The following is a 19,462-nucleotide window of genomic DNA, read 5'->3' as shown; positions in this document are numbered from 1 at the left end:
CCTTGTTCCTGTTGAACTTCTACGACCTTATTGGAAATCAATGATTGCTTCTGATCTTCCAAATGTAATGTTGAAAAGACCTAGATGAAATCACTATACAAAATGCTTTGAGATTGCAGGATGTGGAGAGCGTGCTGTCATTAAAATGAATGATGCTGCTTGGAGGTAAATCATATTTTCAGTCTGTATGTGTATTGTGCATGAGGGAATTTCTCTGTGCAGAATCATTTTCTCCAAATAATTCGCACGCTCACAGCACTCCTGGAAGCAGGTGACACCTAACTCCTGGGCGGCAGCTCTGCTAAAGCGAGCTTTCCTTTCCTAGCAACTGTTGCTAAGAGGGGCGTGGCTTCGGAGTCCGGAGGGGACGCGTTTAGCCGCCCCCCCCGCCTTCGCGTAAACTACATTTCCCATGATGCACGAGGGTGGTCTCCGTAGTGACGCAGTAGGTGTCCACGGAGGGGGGGGGAGGGGAGGCGGGGGCGGCGGCTGCGAGGAGGGGCAGCGCTCTCCCCGTGTCCCCGACTTGCGCTCCGGCAGCTGCCGCCGCCGCCATGTTGGCGTGAGAGGCGATGACAGGAGGCGGCTGCGGCGTTTGGGACTGAAAAGTGGAGGAGGAGGAGAGACAAAGCTCCGAGAGGAAACCATTCCTGGACTGAGGAGAGGGAGGACCCGGCCTCTTCCGGGGAGCCGCCGGAGTCGGCGTCGGAGGGGAGGGGAAGGTGGCGACGGGGGGGAGGCGGAGGCAGGAGAGGAGCGCCGAGGAGCCGGAGGCGATGCGCCCCGAGCCCCGCTGCTGCCCCGAGGCGCCCGCGGCCTGAGCCCCGAGGGGCCGTGGGGTGTCCCGAGCGCCCCGTGCCTCCCGCGTGCCGCCGCGGGCTTCCGCCTCGGCTCCCAACGAGTTAAATGCCCTTGAGCGCTGGTTTCCGCGGCGCGGCCCCCGGCCCCGGCCAGCGCGAGTGGAGCTGTTTCCGCGGCGCGGCCGCCGCTCACTGCTCGCGCGTCCATGTGTAGCCACATAGTTATCTGTGAGCATCCGCGCCGGGGCATTTTCTTCCTGCTTAATGAGGACTTGACTGGGGAGCAAGTGTGAATCACTGCCGGGCTGGGAGAGGAGGAAGGCGGATTTAACCCCCTCCCACCCCGCTCCATGTCCGTGTGTCACTCGGCTGGGTCTACCTGGCGCGGCCGGTCCTGGGGCTGCTGCTGCTGCCGCCGCCGCCGCCGCTGCTGCTGCTGCCACTGACGACGACGCGGCTGCCGCTGCCATCCCGGGAGTCCTCTCCGGCTCCGGCCCGCCAGCTCCGGGGGCTTGTTCCTCTTCGCTCGGAACCTCGGCCAGGCCGCCGCTTGGGCTCTGAAATCACTTATTATTATAATTTTTTTTTTTTTTTTTGGAAAGCACATCAAGATCGTTAAGCTTGATTGCTGTAGCTTGAAGACTTCTGCTCTTTGTTTGTTTGTTGTCGTTTTTCCCCTGGTAAACATCTGGGTGTACATCAGACGGCAAGATGTCCAGTAATGTCCCGGCAGATATGGTAAGTGAAGGAGAAGTTATGACACTCTGATTTAATTGTGGTTTCCAATCTTATTTAATCAGAAGGGATGCAGGCGTGGGGTGAAGAAGGTTTGCGGGGGACTGTTGAAAAGCCACGGTACTGGGAGATTTGGAGAAGTTGGAGGTTCTGGTCGTCCCCCCCCGTCCCCCCCCCCCCCCCCCCCCCCGTCTTAGGAAGTACCGTTTCTAATATGGCCTTTCTCGTTCGGTGGTGTTTTCTAAATCACTAAGGAATGAAGAATTAGGGGAAATGTGGCAGTGTAGCTCGAAGTGGAGGAAACATCTCCCCCTTTGCCAGGAGCCTTTGAACATTTGTATCTTAAAGCTCCTGAAAACGTCAGTGACAGTGGGCAGAGCTGAGGACGGGCGTCCCCACGACACACACAGGTAGAGAAATCGGAGTCTCGTTCCTGGGCACTGACGAGACCATTAACGCAGCGGATACAAACTCGGTATTTTGGAGGGAAGGGACGTGTCTGTCCTCAAGAAAAAGTCTACTAGAATTTGCTGTGAGCTTTTTGAAGTGTCTGGGTGAGCGACTATGGCAACTGAAATATTAAGGCTTTTTGGAATTTTCACAAAACCAGACTGATCGTCGTATATTGGGTACTACTTCTGAATTGCCAGGACTTTTAGTACCAGATATTTAATAGTATTGCATCATTGGCCCTTTAAAAGCTAATAAAATACGTTGTTGAGCCTTGATCTCTGAATGTTGAGAACTTGAAACAAAAAGTACTCTTGTTTATTGGTGCTTTTCTTTCTGTTTCTAAAGGTTAATGTTTGTTAATGCTGTGAGTCTGTTGGCTAACTGGAGCTGTGTAGGCTTACAGGGCTGGGAGGTGGTGGGTTTGTGTGAGTTGAAATGACACTTTGCAGTCCTAGGGACAAACATAATGCAATTAAACAGCAAGGTTGATGACTTTGTTTATCAAACAGTTGAAGTTGACATAACATTAGCATTTGAGTGTTCTGGTATTCCAGTGAAAAAACAAAATCGAACCTAGCTGATTAAATTTTAAAATGTCAGCTCTTTCTTTAGGAGCGAACCTCATTTACAGACCTAAAAACAAAGCTGAATGGCTGTAAATGGCATATATTGACCTTGGTTTAATGCCATTTTGCTAAATGTGTTTGATTTACCATTTGATGTACTATTTTAATGTATAGGAACCACAGTGTTTTTTGTCTGTCGTGTGGCCACACAGCAACTTAACACCCTCCTTCCTGAGTCTTAAAACTCTTGCATTGTCCCTTTAGTTTTCCCTTCCCTTCTGGTGTGCACAGAGGGGAATAGTCAGTCTCCTGCCGGATTAAGGATAGTTGGACAAGGTTTCCTCTACCCCACTCTTGAAGTTGTCTGGAAGGGTGTTTGGACTGAGCTGGAAAATGCTATTTTCTCTGTCTAATGAGTGTTTTTTGGGCTCTTCGCTTCCAGCAAAGATTTATTCTCTAAAGTCTCCATTTTATATCATCATGCTCCATACAGGATAAGTACTCTAAGTACTATTTATTCCATCATAGAAATTGTAGTGAAATGGATTTGTGTCATTTTAAAACAGTGCCACTACTTTCTTTAGGCCCAGTGCTGAAGAAAAGCTGGAATGTGCGTAGCATCAGTTACAAATTGAAATGATTTGGGGAATACGGTTTCCAAGCCAGAGGGAAGGTTCTGAAGCTAATGTTCGGATCAGGGGAACGGGAAGTGGTGGCAAGTTTTTATCAATAGGTATAATTATAAAATATGACTATTTCTGTTTTAGACTGTATTTTAAGGCCTTGCTTGATTCAGTGGTGCTTTGAGATCCCTTGATTAAAGGTGATATGCAAGGGCAAAGCAGTATTATGTAATAAACATATAATGCCCTGATGATGCTGTTTCAGAATGTATCTAATCTACAGCTCAGATTAGATTGTTCTGAGTATTTTTTTATGTCTCATTTTCTAACTGCTCAACTTGTTGGAAGTCTTGAGGCTTTTTTTCCCCCCTATGTCACAACCTCTTAAACCTACATTTGCTATTACTTACATTGCATTTTTGTTTAAAAAGTGCCTTTATTTGATAAGTGCCTACAATTCTCAACTTTTTGAGATATAACATGGTAAATATTGGTTAGCTGCTGAATTAATGCTTTGTATTTCTTAAACTCTTCATATCAATAATTGACAGTTTGCATTTACATTAATGACTTAAAGTGAGAACAGTTTCACCACTTTGAATCTTTAACAGCCTTAGCCTCCCTACCCCCGCCTCCTTCCACAAGCTGACATTTCTTTTGCAACGGAACTCCAAATTGATCAGGATACAGTACTCTTGCAAGTATGAATACATACATTTTTGCAAAGTGTAGTAAAATGTTCAAGTTTCTAAGTGGTGACAGCTAGTCTGTCTTATGTAGAAACCAATGTTACACTCTTTTACATGTTAATGGTGCTTGTCCTTGTGTAGGAAAATCCTAGTTGGGAGATGAGGTTGGGCAGTGAAATTATAACCTTTGTTATTTTTTCATCAGAGAGAAGTCATTCTTGAGCTATAGTAACTGCTAAATCAATTGATGTTTTTGGTAAAGTCTTCATATGGCAATTATTTTGACTGACTTTGAAATAGATTTTTTAGCATCTTTTTTTGTTTTGTAAATATAACTCACATTTCAAGTTTATTTGTAAACATTCAGTAAATTTTTGTGTTTACCATAAGGAGTCTCTTTTTTTATAATCCAAATTTAGCAAGTTGATCTTTTTGGAGGGGGAGTGGCACCCCTAGTGAATGGATTTGCTATACCCTTGGAAAAAAAAATATACAGTTGGTACTTTAGCAGTTAACATTCTGTAAATATGTCCTATAACTAGGTGTATTTACATAAAATACTGTTTTTTTCTTTTGCTAAAACTGATGGAGTTTGAACTAGGAGGTATACTAACATTCCAGTGTAATAACTTATTTGTGAAAAAAATCTAAAAATATCTGAACAGAATGTCATTGTAATACATTGTATTTAAATGATTCATTTCCTTTATTTTTTTTTCCCAGCCCAAATCATAATTCATGATGGGGCACTATTCATTGTTAATAATTGTAGGATGAATTATGTTAATGATTGTAGATTTTCTGTAATAAAATGTTTACTCTTTCTGTTAATAGTAAGGCATCAGGTTGGGTAGATAAGGTGATAATTTTGTTTTCTGGACCAGGAAAATTATCAAGTAAATAATTTATAAAAGTATTACAGAAAACATTTGAGTTACTATTTAGAGCTTTGGACTAAAGTTATATTTTATGTTATCTATTGAATTGAAAGTCCTACCTAAGAAAAAAATTGACAGGATGAGAGTAATAGCAAAGCAGTTTGGTATTTAAAACATTTTAGTTCATAAAACAGTTAAAAGCCCTTTATCTTTTTAAGCTATTAATATAGAAACTGTAATAGATACAACAATTTTTAGTCTGGGGTTACATAAGATAATGATAATTTGAGTTTTTTTCTGTGCTTAATGATTATTTTTACTGTAATGTTTTATCTCTTTTATTTGTGGAGAAATATGGGAGCCCTCTGGTGGACAGGAAATTACTAAAATGAATTTCCTTTCAAAGTGAACTTTTATCACTTTTCCAACTTAAGTAAAATGACAAATGTGGAGTATACCAGGGGAAGATGTCATGCTAGAAAAAGGTCCAGAGGAGAGAAAATTTTTAATTTTGAAGAAAGAGTATGTTCTAGTGCCCCAAATGTTCTCTTACAGCTTCTTTTAATTTTTCTTTCTCTTGCTGAAGCTCTTATTTCAAGTATAAGAGGGGAGGTTTTATGAAGCTAAAGAGTAGAATAAGTACGTTTACATATATACGTATGTGATGATGAATAGTTTAATAAATATTTTATCTCAAATGGCACGTTCTTCTAAATTGTGTTACTTGAGTATGTCTTACATTTGGTGTTCTGAGTTAGACATTTTTCATTAAGAAAACAAAAAACAGTTTACCTCAGCTTTGAATGCCTTTTCCTTTCTGGCTCTAAGTCCTCCTCTAGCTCATGTCTCTCTCCTGTGAAAACTGCTTTTAGATCATTTCTGGCCCTCAAGTGTGAACCGTTTTCTGTCAGTGTGCTTGCAGTTCTTCTTATACGATGTCAAATTTATATGGATTTGTGTCTTATATTACATCTCCCGTGATTTTTTAAAACAGAATAGACGTTTAAAAGCCAATGAGTGATTTTCTGGACTCATGGAGCAGTATTATTATTCTGTTACTTAGAGAAAAAGTAAATATTGTCCCAAACTACTACTACTACTACTAATTATAGTGTTAAATATGAAGTGTATGATGTCTGCTTCTGTTATTACTTTGAATATGAAAAAATATTTTTAATAGTAAAACTTGAAATTCTTTTAAGTTAGTGGTCAGTGATGGCTCTAATTTTCAAAATATGGAACAGCAAATGTATTTTAGGAGATTGAAGTATATCCTTCTTAAATATATTCTTTAAGAATTCCTCTCATTCTAGGGGGAAAAAAACTGAAGGTGACTATAGAATTCATGGTAACTGGAGTCCCTGAGGAATGTCATTCTGAAACAGTAAATTTTCTGAATACATGAAGGTTATTTTGGAAATATCCCTATCTAATAAGTTGGACCGCTGTCCTATTGGAACGTAATATACTGCACATACTTTAACTTCTTTTTGATGACCTAAAGCCATCATTTGGATAATATTGATTCAGTTCAATGTGCATTCTTTGCTGAGTATTTCTCTGTGTAATGTTCCATAAGCTACAACTTCAAACCCTGAGCACCTAATATAGACGGTGAAGTTTTATGCCTCTTCACTAGGTCAGTAATTTATAAAGTGACGTGAGGCAAGTCAATTGAGATGTGAGAATACAAATATTATAATTTCTATTTATTTACTTAGTACTCCATAAAGGGGGAGGAATTAAGCTTTTGTATTACTATATGGATTGGTTCTGAGCCTTTTCTAGGTCCACATCCAGATGATTACAATGAGTGTGGTTTACTGAGGGACCATGTGGGAGTTCTGTAATGTGGAGGCTAACAGCAGCACCATGACTTTCTCAAAGTTTTTGTGGTCTTTCTGTTACAGTGTATTATTTAGTAACTTTAAAAAAAGGCTTTAAAAAAAAAAAGGCTTTTAAAAAAATCTGTGATACCTTGAATTCAGATGGGGAGCAGAGGTTCACTCAAAGTATTTAAAGGAGCGGTAAAAATAAAAGGAGTTGTAGAACTCAAAGCTGAATTACACATTTCTGTTTCACAAAAGATGAATATTATAGATGCTGATATTTTACCTGATGACAAGAAGCTATAAATATCATGCTACCTAGGAGATATTTTTGAGAAAACGAACACCAAGTTGTCTCTACATGGCAAAATCGACATTTTAATCAATAAGTGAGAAAGTATTTGCTTTTCAGATGCAACAAATGTTATGGCGAGAACATTTTGAAACATGTTTAGACACTTCCAGTCTGTTGAAAAATCTTACACTGAATTTCAGTGGACTTTGGACCCATTTGTTAGAAACCTAAAAACCCATTTTACTGAGCTTGCAAAAAATATCTGACTGACATCAGGAAAAATAAAATGTTTATAACATTGACATCTGGCAACTGACTTTTAACAAAAACTTGTGAATATTTGGTGATAGAATAGAAAAGTGATATGACTTAGTAAGCCAGTAAGTGACATATTCTTATATAAAGGTCTGTGCATCCTTGTGAACTAAGTTTTTCAGTTATGACTTACAGCAGTTCTTAAAGTGTCACAATTCACTGAACTTCACAAATTAGGAAAGCAAGATTTTAAAAAAATAGAGACCTATTGAATACCAGTGCTCTCACTAAAATGTTAATAGTAATAGCATTTTTAGAGATTACAAGATTAAAACAAATTAATATTTAACATAATTAGTAGTTAAAATTTAAACAGTACTGTAATCTTTTAATTTTTATTTTAGTATTTGTTTTATAATATACATAAAATATGATTTACAAATGAATATACATATATTGAAGGTATATGCTCAAGTATTTTATAGTTGGGATGTTCAATCAAAAAAAATTTAGGTACGCCTGGGTGGCTCAGTCAAGCATCTGACTTACTCTTTTTTTTTTTTTTTAGAAATTTTATTATTTTTATTTTTTATTTTTTTAATAAATTAATTTTTTATTGGTGTTCAATTTACCAGCATACAGAATAACACCCAGTGCTCATCCCGTCAAGTGTCCCCCTCAGTGCCCGTCACCCACTCACCCCCACCCCCTGCCCTCCTCCCCTTCCACCACCCCTAGATCGTTTCCCAGAGTTAGGAGTCTTTATGTTCTGTCTCCCTTTCTGATATTTCCCACACATTTCTTCTCCCTTCCCTTATATTCCCTTTCACTATTGTTTATATTCCCCAAATGAATGAGAACATACACTGTTTGTCCTTCTCCGATTGACTTACTTCACTCAGCATAATACCCTCCAGTTCCATCCACATTGAAGCAAATGGTGGGTATTTGTCGTTTCTAATGGCTGAGTAATATTCCATTGTATACATAAACCACATCTTCTTTATCCATTCATCTTTCGATGGACACCGAGGCTCCTTCCACAGTTTGGCTATTGTGGACATGGCTGCTAGAAACATCGGGGTGCAGGTGTCCCGGCGTTTCATTGCATCTGAATCTTTGGGGTAAGTCCCCAACAGTGCAATTGCTGGGTGGTAGGGCAGGTCTATTTTTAACTCTTTGAGGAACCTCCACAGTTTTCCAGAGTGGCTGCACCAGTTCACATTCCCACCAACAGTGTAAGAGGGTTCCCTTTTCTCCACATCCTCTCCAACATTTGTTGTTTCCTGCCTTGTTAATTTTCCCCATTCTCACTGGTGTGAGGTGGTATCTCATTGTGGTTTTGATTTGTATTTCCCTGATGGCAAGTGATGCAGAGCATTTTCTCATGTGCATGTTGGCCTTGTCTATGTCTTCCTCTCTGAGATTTCTCTTCATGTCTTTTGCCCATTTCATGATTGGATTGTTTGTTTCTTTGGTGTTGAGTTTAAGAAGTTCTTTATAGATCTTGGAAACTAGCCCTTTATCTGATACGTCATTTGCAAATATCTGCTCCCATTCTGTAGGTTGTCTTTGAGTTTTGTGGACTGTATCCTTTGCTGTGCAAAAGCTTCTTATCTTGATGAAGTCCCAATAGTTCATTTTTGCTTTTGTTTCTTTTGCCTTCGTGGATGTATCTTGCAAGAAGTTACAGTGGCCAAGTTCAAAGAGGGTGTTGCCTGTGTTCTCCTCTAGGATTTTGATGGAATCTTGTCTCACATTTAGATCTTTCATCCATTTTGAGTTTATCTTTGTGTATGGTGAAAGAGAGTGGTCTAGTTTCATTCTTCTGCATGTGGATGTCCAATTTTCCCAGCACCATTTATTGAAGAGACTGTCTTTCTTTCAATGGATAGTCTTTTCTCCTTTATCGAATATTAGTTGATCATAAAGTTCAGGGTCCACTTCTGGGTTCTGTATTCTGTTCCATTGATCTATGTGAGCATCTGACTCACTCTTGATTTTAGCTCAGGTCATGATCTCAGGGTTCTGAGATCAAGCCCCTTGTCAAGCTCCCCATTCAGCCAAAAGTCTCCTTGAGATTCTCTCTCTCCTGCTGCCCAACCCCCCAACTCCCCTCCCTGTGTGCGTGCTTCTCTCTCTAAAATAAACAAATCTTTAAAAAAAAAAACTTTTTAAAATTCAGAAGCCATTGCATAAGGTGACATCAGATTTCTGAGCATTTTAAGTTCTTGTGTTTGATATTTAGTTTTAATGTCTCCTGCCTTGTTGAATAGTTACATTTTTCTGTGGTCAGTATGCCTACCTATCCCTCTCTAGGCATTTATTTACAGTTACTGATTCTAATTTGCTATGGGTATGGAAACTAGATTTTTAAAGCTTATTGAAGTATGTTAAAAATATCAGATGGTGTCCAAATAGGATTTTCAGGAGTTACCCTATAGTAAAGTGCATGATCTTTGTTGCATGGACTTGATCATGTCTTTTTGTTTGCTTAGAGTTTTGTTTACTTGAAGCACTTATTTTCTAGCTCTTAACTGTGTTTTTCAGAGATACAGATTTTTAATAGTGAAGAACTAGACAGATGATTTAAAAAATAAAATTACCTGTATAGCTTTCTTTTGAGCGCATAGGAGAGAGAAGGTAATATTTATTGTGTACTTGCTACACCAGGCAGCTGCCTTGACATTTTCCATAGCACTTCATTTAATCCTCACAGTGACCCTGGGTAAATATAGTTGGTATATAGATAAAGAAGTTGCTACTGCCTACCAGAAGACCACCAGGAAAGCATCTGTAGTGAAACAAATTAGGTTAATGACTTTTTGTAGCAAGGAAGAACCCATGCCTGAGGAACCAAGGGGAGCCTCAGTAACAGGAAATGCGAGAAGTTTGGGGTAGATTTGGGTTGTGCTGAATGATTCTAATGAGAAACGGGGGGGGGGGGGGGGTTGTTATATGGGGACTGGCTTCATTCAGATTGTACCCCATTGACCATGAGGTGGAGGTGAGTTTAGTAATGAATCTGTCAGCAGTCTTTGTTTAGGAGGCAGGACAAATGAGGGGGCCTGGGGTAGATGTTCATAATTTTGGAACTCTAGTGTGGCTGTGGGAGTAATTTTGTTGCCTGCTGGTCTTTTGGCCTTGTCTGGGTCTTTTAGAGACACCACAGTGTGATTATCAGCAGAACTGAGTTTTACCTCCTCACAGTCTAGGTTTAGAGAGGATAAAGGAGATCACAGAGCTAGTAAAAAGTAGAGCCAGGTAGGAATTTGGGTCAAATGGTAATAGTGATAAACATGCTAAGGCCCTTTCCCCCTACCATACCTGAGCAAACATGGCTAAATCCATCAGGTAGAATACCTTAGATTCCTTGCTCCAGGCTACTCCACCACGGATTGGTCTGAGCTATCCTGCTGGTAAAGTAGACATGATGCCTATTTTATACATCTTTGCAAAATACTATGTAACCTCTGAGTTGGAATGATTTTAATGAGCATGAATTGTCTTATTAATTGCTAGAATTAAAGGCAGTTTTCTTTAAACTTGCTGGAACTTTGAGTCTTTATATATATGTATATAATAGTACAGTAGAATTTTTTCCTATAAACTTACCACTTTAAATGTAGAAACTATTATTGTTTTATATTTCTAACACAGATTTTAAATGGATTCCGTGCTTTCAGAGTATTTTGTTTTTGTTTTAATACTCTAGCTACTTATGTATGGTGCAAAATTTCTATTGATTTAAATCCAGTAGCATTTTTTTATGATCTAAATAAAATATATATGTGGGCAATTTTCTATAACTAGATTTTGAGAAGGAAATGTTCTTTTTGCTGATGAAAATTGTTAGACATTTTATCTTTTGTTTATGAACTTAAATTAAGATGGCAACTCATTGTGTCTAGACAAAATGTTCTCATGATCTATGTTCGGTTTTCCTTACCTTCATTTAAACTTAGTGTTTTTACCTTAGAAATATTGCTTTTATATGCTTTTTTTCATTTAGTTGTATATTCATGAACAACTATTCGTACAAATAAGTGTGGAACCATATTACAAATTTGAACTGATTCTGATAGATATACATAAGTTGCTTAACTAATTTCCATACCCACGGATATTGAAAACCTATTGTAAACAGTGATATAATACATATTTTAAAACACATCTCTATGCCTTGCCTGATTTTTTTTTTTTTTTTAAGATTTATTTATTTGAGCAAGAGAGAGAGCATATGTGCCCAGCGGGGAGAGGGGCGAGGCAGAGGGAGAGAATCTCAAACAGATTTTCCACTGAGCATGAAGCTAGCAGCTCTGCTGGATATTGGGATCCTGAGATCATGACCTGAGCAGAAATCAAGAGTCTGATGCTTTTAACTGATTAAGCTACCTAGGCACCCTGTCTGATTATTTTTCTTAGGATAAAATTCTTAACAGTGTAGTTGCTGTGTGTTAGATATGTGTTAAAATTTGGGGAGGAGGAGGAATACATTTTAACTAACTTTAAAGCATCTTTGAATTTCTGGATAATCTTTTTTATGCATTGTCTTGTCAATAGGCTACATTATATTTCATTTATGATGTTTGTATTTTTGTTCATGAAAAAGATCGACTAGTAAATATTTAGTTATCAAGCTTATGATGTCTTCATAAAATGAGCTGGGAAATGGTTTTTTTATTATTTGGAATAAAAGATTGTGAAGAGTAAGATACTCATAAATATTTGGAAGAATCACTGGTGAAGCCATCTGGAGTTTTTTTGTGGGGATTGTTAAATCTATTTCATATATATCTATGTCTATATATATGACTATTCACATTTCCTGTTACTTTTGTGTCAATTTTGACAAGCTTTTTTTTTTTAAGTAGATATGTCTATTTTATCTAAATTTTCTAATTTGGTTTACAGTTTTTACACATTATCTTTTTTTATTTTGATGTTCATAGTATCTAGTGATATTGCTTTTTTTTTTTAAGATTTTATTTATTTATTCATGAGAGATAGAGAGAGAGGCAGAGACACAGGCAGAGAGAGAAGCAGGCTCCATGCAGGGAGCCCAATGCGGGGCTCGATCCCAGGACTCCAGGACCACGCCCTGGGCCGAAGGCAGGTGCCAAACCACTAAGCCACCCAGGGATCCCCTGATATCTGCTTTTTAAATTTTATTGGTATTTTGTGCTCTCCTTTGTCTTGATCAGTTTTCAGAGAGCCAGTTTACATATTTAAAACATTCTTTATTAATTGGTTCTGGTTTTAGCTTTATTTCTTTCCTTCTAGTTTTCTTTAAAATTTAATTTGCTGTTCTTTTTCATGTTTCTTGAGATAGATAACTCAAATCATTGACTATCTTTTTTATCTACTTATCTACTTCTTTTTTTAATGCATGCATTTAAGTTTATGCAGTTCCCCTGTAAATGCAACTTTAGCTGGATCTCATAGGTCTGATGTATCATATTTTTATTTATCACTCAATTCAAAATATTTTAGAGTTTCCATTGTGGGTTTTTTGATCTGTGGGTTATTTAGAAATAATATAATATCTAAACATTTGGGGATTTTGTAGCTACTTTTTTTGTTATTGATATCTAGCTTAATACAACTGTGGTCTAGAATTATTCTGTGATTTTATTTGTGAGCAATTCACTGACACTTTATGGTCAGTTTTTAGAAAATTGAGTGTGCTGTGCTTAATATCACTTAAGTCAAATTTATTAATCATGTTCAAATTCATTATATTGCTGACTTTTTTGTCTCTTTTTTCACTCAATTGAGAGAAGCGTATAAAAAATCTCCAACTGTATTCTTTTAGTCCTCAAATTTGCCTTATATTTCTTGAGGCTAAATTATTGACTACAAATAAATGTACAAGTGTATCTTCCTATTGGATCAATCCTTCTGTTGTCATTGTCTTTAGTAGTAATCTTTTCCTTAAAGCTTTTTTTCTTTTTGGATGTAGTATACTTTTCTTTTGACTTCTCTTTCCATCTTTTTTTCTTTAAAACCTTTCTTTGTTCTTAGAGATAAGATGAATCTCTTCAAATATCATATAGTTGGGTTTTGTTTTTAATTAAAATTGATAATCTGTGTTGTTTTATATTTAATTGCTTTAGTACATTTTTGGGGCTTAAATTGACCATTTTGCAATTTGTTTTCTACTTCTACTTCAGCCCTTCATAACATCTTCCCTCATTTCTTACTTTCTTTTGGATTGATCAAACTCCCTTCCCTCCCCCCCACAATATTTTCTCTTAGCTTGTTTGTTGTAAATTCTTTTATTATCTCCTTAGGGTAACTTTAAGATTACAGTATAAATCTTTGACTTGAACCTACCATAACTACTTCCCTTACTACTTCCAGAAGAATGGAAAGGCCTTAAATCACATTACTTTCTTCTATGTTTTGTTTTATTTTAAATCTCCAAAGATATCATTATAGTTGCTGTTGAGATAATAGTAACAGTAGTAGTAGTAATCATAATGTTGTTATTAAAATAGCCATTAATCATTTCACATTGTCCTCACATTTACCCTTCATTTTTTCTTTTCCTTTTTTTTTTAAAAAAATTTATTTATTTATTCATGAGAGACAGAGAGAGGCAGAGACACAGGCAGAGGGAGAAGCAGGCTCCACGCAGGGAGCCTGATGTGGGACTCATCCTGGAACTCCAGGATCACGCCCTGGGCCGAAGACAGATGCTCAACCGCTAAGGCACCCAGGCGTCCCTCATTTCTTCATTTCTTCTTGTTTTACTGCATTTACCTCTGGGTCATTTTCCTTTGATATAAGGAACTCCCTTTAGTATTACTTTTAGTGCAGGTTTTCTGGTCATAAATTCTCTGTCTTCATATGCCTTAAAAATGTATTTATTTTACCTGCATTTTTAAGGGGTCTTTTCTTTCTGTCCCACTGTTTCTGTTAAGTCAGCCTTTGGTTTTACTGTTGCTTCTTTGAAGTTAATGTGTTTTCCTTGGACTGTGTTTAAGATTTTCTCTATCTTTGATTTTCAGCAATTTTACTATTATGTGCTTAGGTATGACTTTTATTATAGTTGTCCTGTGTAGAGTTTGTAGAGCATCTTGAGTCTATGGCTTGTTATCTTTTGTCACTTCGGGAATTTTCTTAGTGGTTTTCTTTAAATATTGTTTCTATCCAGTTCTCTTTTTTCCTTCTGAGACCCCAGTTATATGTATGTTAGATCATTTTTATAGTTTCTACCCCCATCCCATTCTGTATTCGTTTGGATATTTTTTTCTGATTTCAAGTTCACTTACCATATCTTCTCTGTCCAGTGTCCAGTTATACCCAGTTATTGAGTTCTTAATTTCAGTTTTTGTTTTCAGGCCCAAAGTTTATACAGGTTCAAATTCTCATAATGTTTTCATCAATTTTCTTGAGTATATTAATTATTGTTGCAATGTTCCTATCTGATGACTCTGATACCTAGATTACCTGTGAGCCTATTTATGTTGTCTGGTTTTTGATCATTTGATCCTTTTCTCTGGAACACTTGGTAATGTTTTATTAACATTGTGATGAAAAATTATAGAGAATCTGAATGATGTTATCTTTCTCCAGGTAGGCTTATTATTTTCTGGCAGGCAGTTAGAAAAACATTGGTCACTTTGATTCATCAATGATTGATATAACATCGGGCTAAATTCTGGGGGCTATCAGGAAATTTAAATAGTCTTACTCTTAGTGTATGGCCCCTCTATGGTCTCACTTGAAAGTTTGGAGTAATTATCAAGATGCTTCTTTTTTTGGCAAGCTATGGCAATTTTAAGTACAGTTGACCTTTGAACAACACAGATTTGAGCTGCACAGGTCCACATACAGGTTTTTGTAGTATAGTACTGTAAATACATGTTCTTCTTCCTTGTGATTTTCTTTTTATTGTAAGAATATACATAGAATACAAATAATTTACAAATTATGTGTAATTTATAAATTATGTGTAACAGTTGACTGTTCATGTTGCTGGTAAGGCTTCTGGCCAACAGTGGGCTATTAGTAAAATTTTGAGGGAATCAAAAGTTATATACGGATTTTTGATGCACAGGGATTGGCACTCCAACCTCCACATTGTTCAGGGTCACCTGTATTGTGAGGCTGTTGAAAGCCCTGCTTAACTTTTTATTTAGTCTCTTTGCAACATCTTTTTTACTGTTTTTTCCTGCATTTCAATCCCTGTTGTATATGATTCAGCACATTTCTGGAGAGCAAAAACTGAGCAGAATGTTGGGTTTGTTCTTTGAAATTTTATCTGAGATCCTCAATTCCTGGCTGCCTTGGTAGTAATAGAATCCAATTTTTGTCTTCCCAATCCATTGTGACTGATATAAACTCCAGGATACTGCTTTCTGCTTGGCCTTTAGGCTTTGTACTGGTAGTTGGCAAATAACCCAAGGGAAAATGGAGATCTCAGTGTGTTTCCCTTCTCTGTGGGCTCTTAGCCCCTGATGTCCTGACTTTCTTGGTTTCTCTCTCTATGCCTTCAAATAGCTGGGTTTGTTTGCTTTGTGTTTTATCTCACTTTTATAATTGTTTTCAGTGGGAAATTTGGTTGATATTGGTATTCTTCCATAGTGTGGCTAATTGTTTTTTGGTTGTTTTTTTTTTTTTTTTGCAATTTTGGCTATACACTCACCAGTTCTCTCCCTCATATTCTAATAGTAGCTAAGTATAGCTACAATTAATTAAATACCTAAGTATAGTATTTACCATGCCGCCATCAGCCAACTCCTAGATGTCGCTTAAGTCAGACATGTAGGAGTCATCTTTGAATCTTCTTTGTCCCTCCCCCCCAGATCCAGTACATTGCAAAATATATCTGAAATCTATCAACTGCTCTTCATCTCCATACCACCACTCTAGAGCAAGTATCATCTCTCTCTCCTGGACTACTGCATTAGTCTTGAAATTCATTCTTCTCCTTCCTTCCATTCACATTCCCTTAAATACATTTTCTAAAAATAGCTTGAGTGATGTTTAAAAGGCATAAATTGCATTGTCTTTCCTGTCTGAAAAAGAGAAAACTTAAGCAGCTTTCCACTGAAGAATAAAGTCCCATAGAATAAAGTCACAAAGCCTTACCATGGACCTTCAGAGTCATCATCTGGCTCTTGCCTGTCCCTCAGATCTTCTTTCATTTGGCTTAATGAAGCTTCAGTGATACTGGGTTCCTCAGTTCCTCAAATAAGCCACAAGCTCTTTTCTACAGCTAGGCTAAGTCTTTCCACATTTTAATCCCAATTTAATACTAAGTCCTTTTAGGATTTTGCACAATTTATTCTATTATTGCACAATAATCCTTTTGCACAATTTAATCCTAAAACAGTTATTAGTATACTTCTATGCTCTCTGTATATGGCTAATACCTTCTTATTTTTTTCTGTCCCGGGAAGATACTTCCTGACCATATCTAAGTTGAATTCCTTTGCTCTCTTGGTTTATGCCTCTGGACTTACTAGCTTCCTCCATAAAACTTGTCACATTATGTGATTCATTTGTTTGTCTTTCCCAGTAGACCATAGATAGAGTCTATGAAAGTAGATATATGTCTTTCATTTATCACGATAAATAGTATCTAGTATGTATGGTGCTTTTTGTATAGCAAGTTCTTTGTTAATTGTTGTGGATTAAAGGTATAAATAAATGACTATTATAGACACTGTACCAAGCTTATTACTTGAGAGATTTAATCCTCCAAAAAAACTCTCAGAACAAGCCTGTCATGTAGGTAGGTTCTTGTGTTAGCTGTATTTTATTGATAAGGAAAGTGAGATTTAAGATGTTTCGTAATTTTCCTGAAGCTACCAGTTAGATGGGCTTTTTTGTCTTCTTGGGTTGTTTTTTGCTTTTTTAACTTTTGGACCATTTCTACCTTGCTTACTGTCACATCCTCTTCACTATATCTTAAAGCTAATTGCTGTGATTATACTAATATTCTGGTATTTTAACTTAAGCTTTTTGCCTTTGCTTAACATTTAATAATAGCCAAAATATCAGAAGCTAAATAAGAAATTTATAATGGAATTTGAGAAAGTGTTAAGAGGACTTAAATACTTGAAGTGGTGGATTTTCACTGTGGCTATCAAGTATGGTGAGTGATTTTTCAAGCTATGAAATCTCTCTTATTTTGTGACTGTAAATAAACTTAAAATTACACATATTTGAATATATTATATATATTAAATATACATTTGAGGAAAAATTTTGAGTCTTTTATACTTGAAGGACTATTTAGTTATATAGGTTTTTTTTAACACTCCAAATAATAATAAAATTTCCATGTTAGATCTCATTTTATATCTATACTTATCAGTCTGATGTAATAACCCTGCCTTTTTTATTTCCTTGCATTATTCATTCAGTTAATCAGCAAGTATCTGTTGAGCATATGCTATGTGCCAGGCACTGTTTTAATCTTTGGTGTACAGTGGTGAATGAAACAAAGTTCCTTCCCTAATGGAGCTTACATTTAAGTAGTAGGGAGACAGGCGTTAAATAAGTAAGTAAAATGTAGAGTATTGTAGATGTTCTAAGTACAAATAAAGCAAGAAAGGGGGTTACAGAGTGCTAAGAGAGTATGCCTGTGTTGTCCAGTTTTAAGGATTGTGTTCAGGGAAGAGCTCACTAGGATGATTATATGGATCTGAAGGAGATGGGGAACAAGCCATCCAGATATCTTAAGGAATCACATTCCAGGCTGTAGGAGTACTGCCTCATTTGATTTCTTTGTTATTTTTCCGTTTGTTTCACTGTTTCTTCTTCCAGGCCTTTCCTTACATTGTTGTGTTTCTCATGGTTTTTGTTTTCTTTCCTTCTGTGGGAACTAAATGATTACCTCCCTCACAATTTTTTTGCAACAAACATTTATTGGATTCCATTGTGCCAGATAGATCCTGTCAATAGTTAGAGCAGATCACTTTTCTCTAGTGTCTCTCAAATCACTTTTTTCTTCTTTATTTCCACTACTTTCAACCAGGTCTTCATCCAGACATTGGTCCCCTTTATCACCACTATCTGCCTTTCACTCAGGTTTGTCTTTTGAAAACACAGATCTCATCTATTTTGACTATTCTGTTTAATAATGGCTGGCTATCACTTACAGACCAATCCAGGCCAAGCTTCTTAGGTGGTGGCATTAAGGCTCTTAGCAGTTGGCTTCAATCCATCTTCATCTCTTGTTTTTACCCCCTTGTATGTATCCTGTGTTTGAGTTGTGATGAACCCCCTGCTTGCCATACATTTTTCTGTTAACTTTTATGCTTCTGTCTTTCAACCCTTTTTAGGCTTCTCTTCCTTCCTAGAATGCATTGTTCTTCCCCTTCTTACTCCATTGTACCTGAGACTTGTTCTGAATTGCAATGCTAATTCTTTGGTAATATTTTGTAACTTTGTCAGGCACTCAGTCACCATAAGTATAGCACCTACTGGGGGTCCCAAAACAAGTGACAATTGAGGCAAAGCTGCCTTCTAGGAGGGACCAAGGGAAAACTGCCAGAATTTTTTCCGTCAAGGGTTGGCAGCAGTGTAAAGCACCAAGTCCAGAGAGATGGGGCTTAAATCCTGTTTAGGTCTTAGCGCCTTTGGTTCTGAGTCCAGAGATTTCTAGGTAGTGGTGAGTCTCAGCATTTCTTGTTGTGCCATCATAACACCAGATGAACAAGGCCAAGTCTACAGAAAAGCTAGGTAAAAGGATTGAACCCTAGCTAATTGGGCTGGAATAAATGTTATTACCTCTACTCTAGTACTTGTAAATATTTTAAGGAAAAATTATTTCCTTCACTAGACAATCTACTCTATGAGGACAGAGAGAAGCCTTATCTTACTCAGCTTTCTATACTCCTGTACCTAGCACAGTGCCTATTATGTAGAGAACACTTAGTGAATGTCAATTTAGCACTGCGGCTTTGTCCAGTAGAACTTTCTGCATTGATCAAAATGTTCTTATCTGTGATGTCCAGTAAGGTAGCCACTGGCTTCATATGGCTTTGAGCACTTGCAAGGTGGTTAGTGTGACTGAGGAACTAAATTTTTAAATTAACTTAAATGTAAATAGCTATGTGTGGCTAATGGCTACTATACTGGACAGTACAGTTATGCAGTTATATACAGTTTGCATAATTAATTCTCTTAGCAGGTTAAAAAGATCTCTGGTGTTCCCCCCCTTCTTTTTATTTTGGCTTATCTTCCAAGTGGTCCCAAATTGCTAATCTTTTGGTTTTATTTTTTGTGATTTTTCTGTTCTCTCAGTGTCAGCATTCATTTTTTGCTATTATCATTATGTATACAGTCATCAGCCTTTCTTTTAACTTTTTGGATTTTAGT

At 37.3% G+C, this 19,462-nt stretch overlaps 1 protein-coding gene across 1 annotated transcript in view; it reads left to right on the top strand.

Moving 5' to 3' along the window:
- Nucleotides 1–756: 756 nt before the first annotated feature.
- UBL3 (ubiquitin like 3) overlaps nt 757–19,462 on the top strand; it is a 69,278-nt gene continuing 50,572 nt past the window's right edge. Inside the window, exon 1 of the mRNA XM_055317414.1 lies at nt 757–1,538. Coding sequence (XP_055173389.1) covers nt 1,512–1,538 — 27 coding nt within the window. The 5' untranslated portion in view covers nt 757–1,511. The remainder of the gene's footprint in view (nt 1,539–19,462) is intronic.

Source organism: Nyctereutes procyonoides, unplaced genomic scaffold (assembly GCF_905146905.1).
Source record: "Nyctereutes procyonoides isolate TBG_1078 unplaced genomic scaffold, NYPRO_anot_genome, whole genome shotgun sequence".
Classification (NCBI taxonomy): Eukaryota; Metazoa; Chordata; class Mammalia; order Carnivora; family Canidae; genus Nyctereutes; species Nyctereutes procyonoides.
The sequence above is the reverse complement of the archived record's forward strand: the minus strand, read 5'-3'. Positions and strand labels throughout refer to the sequence as shown.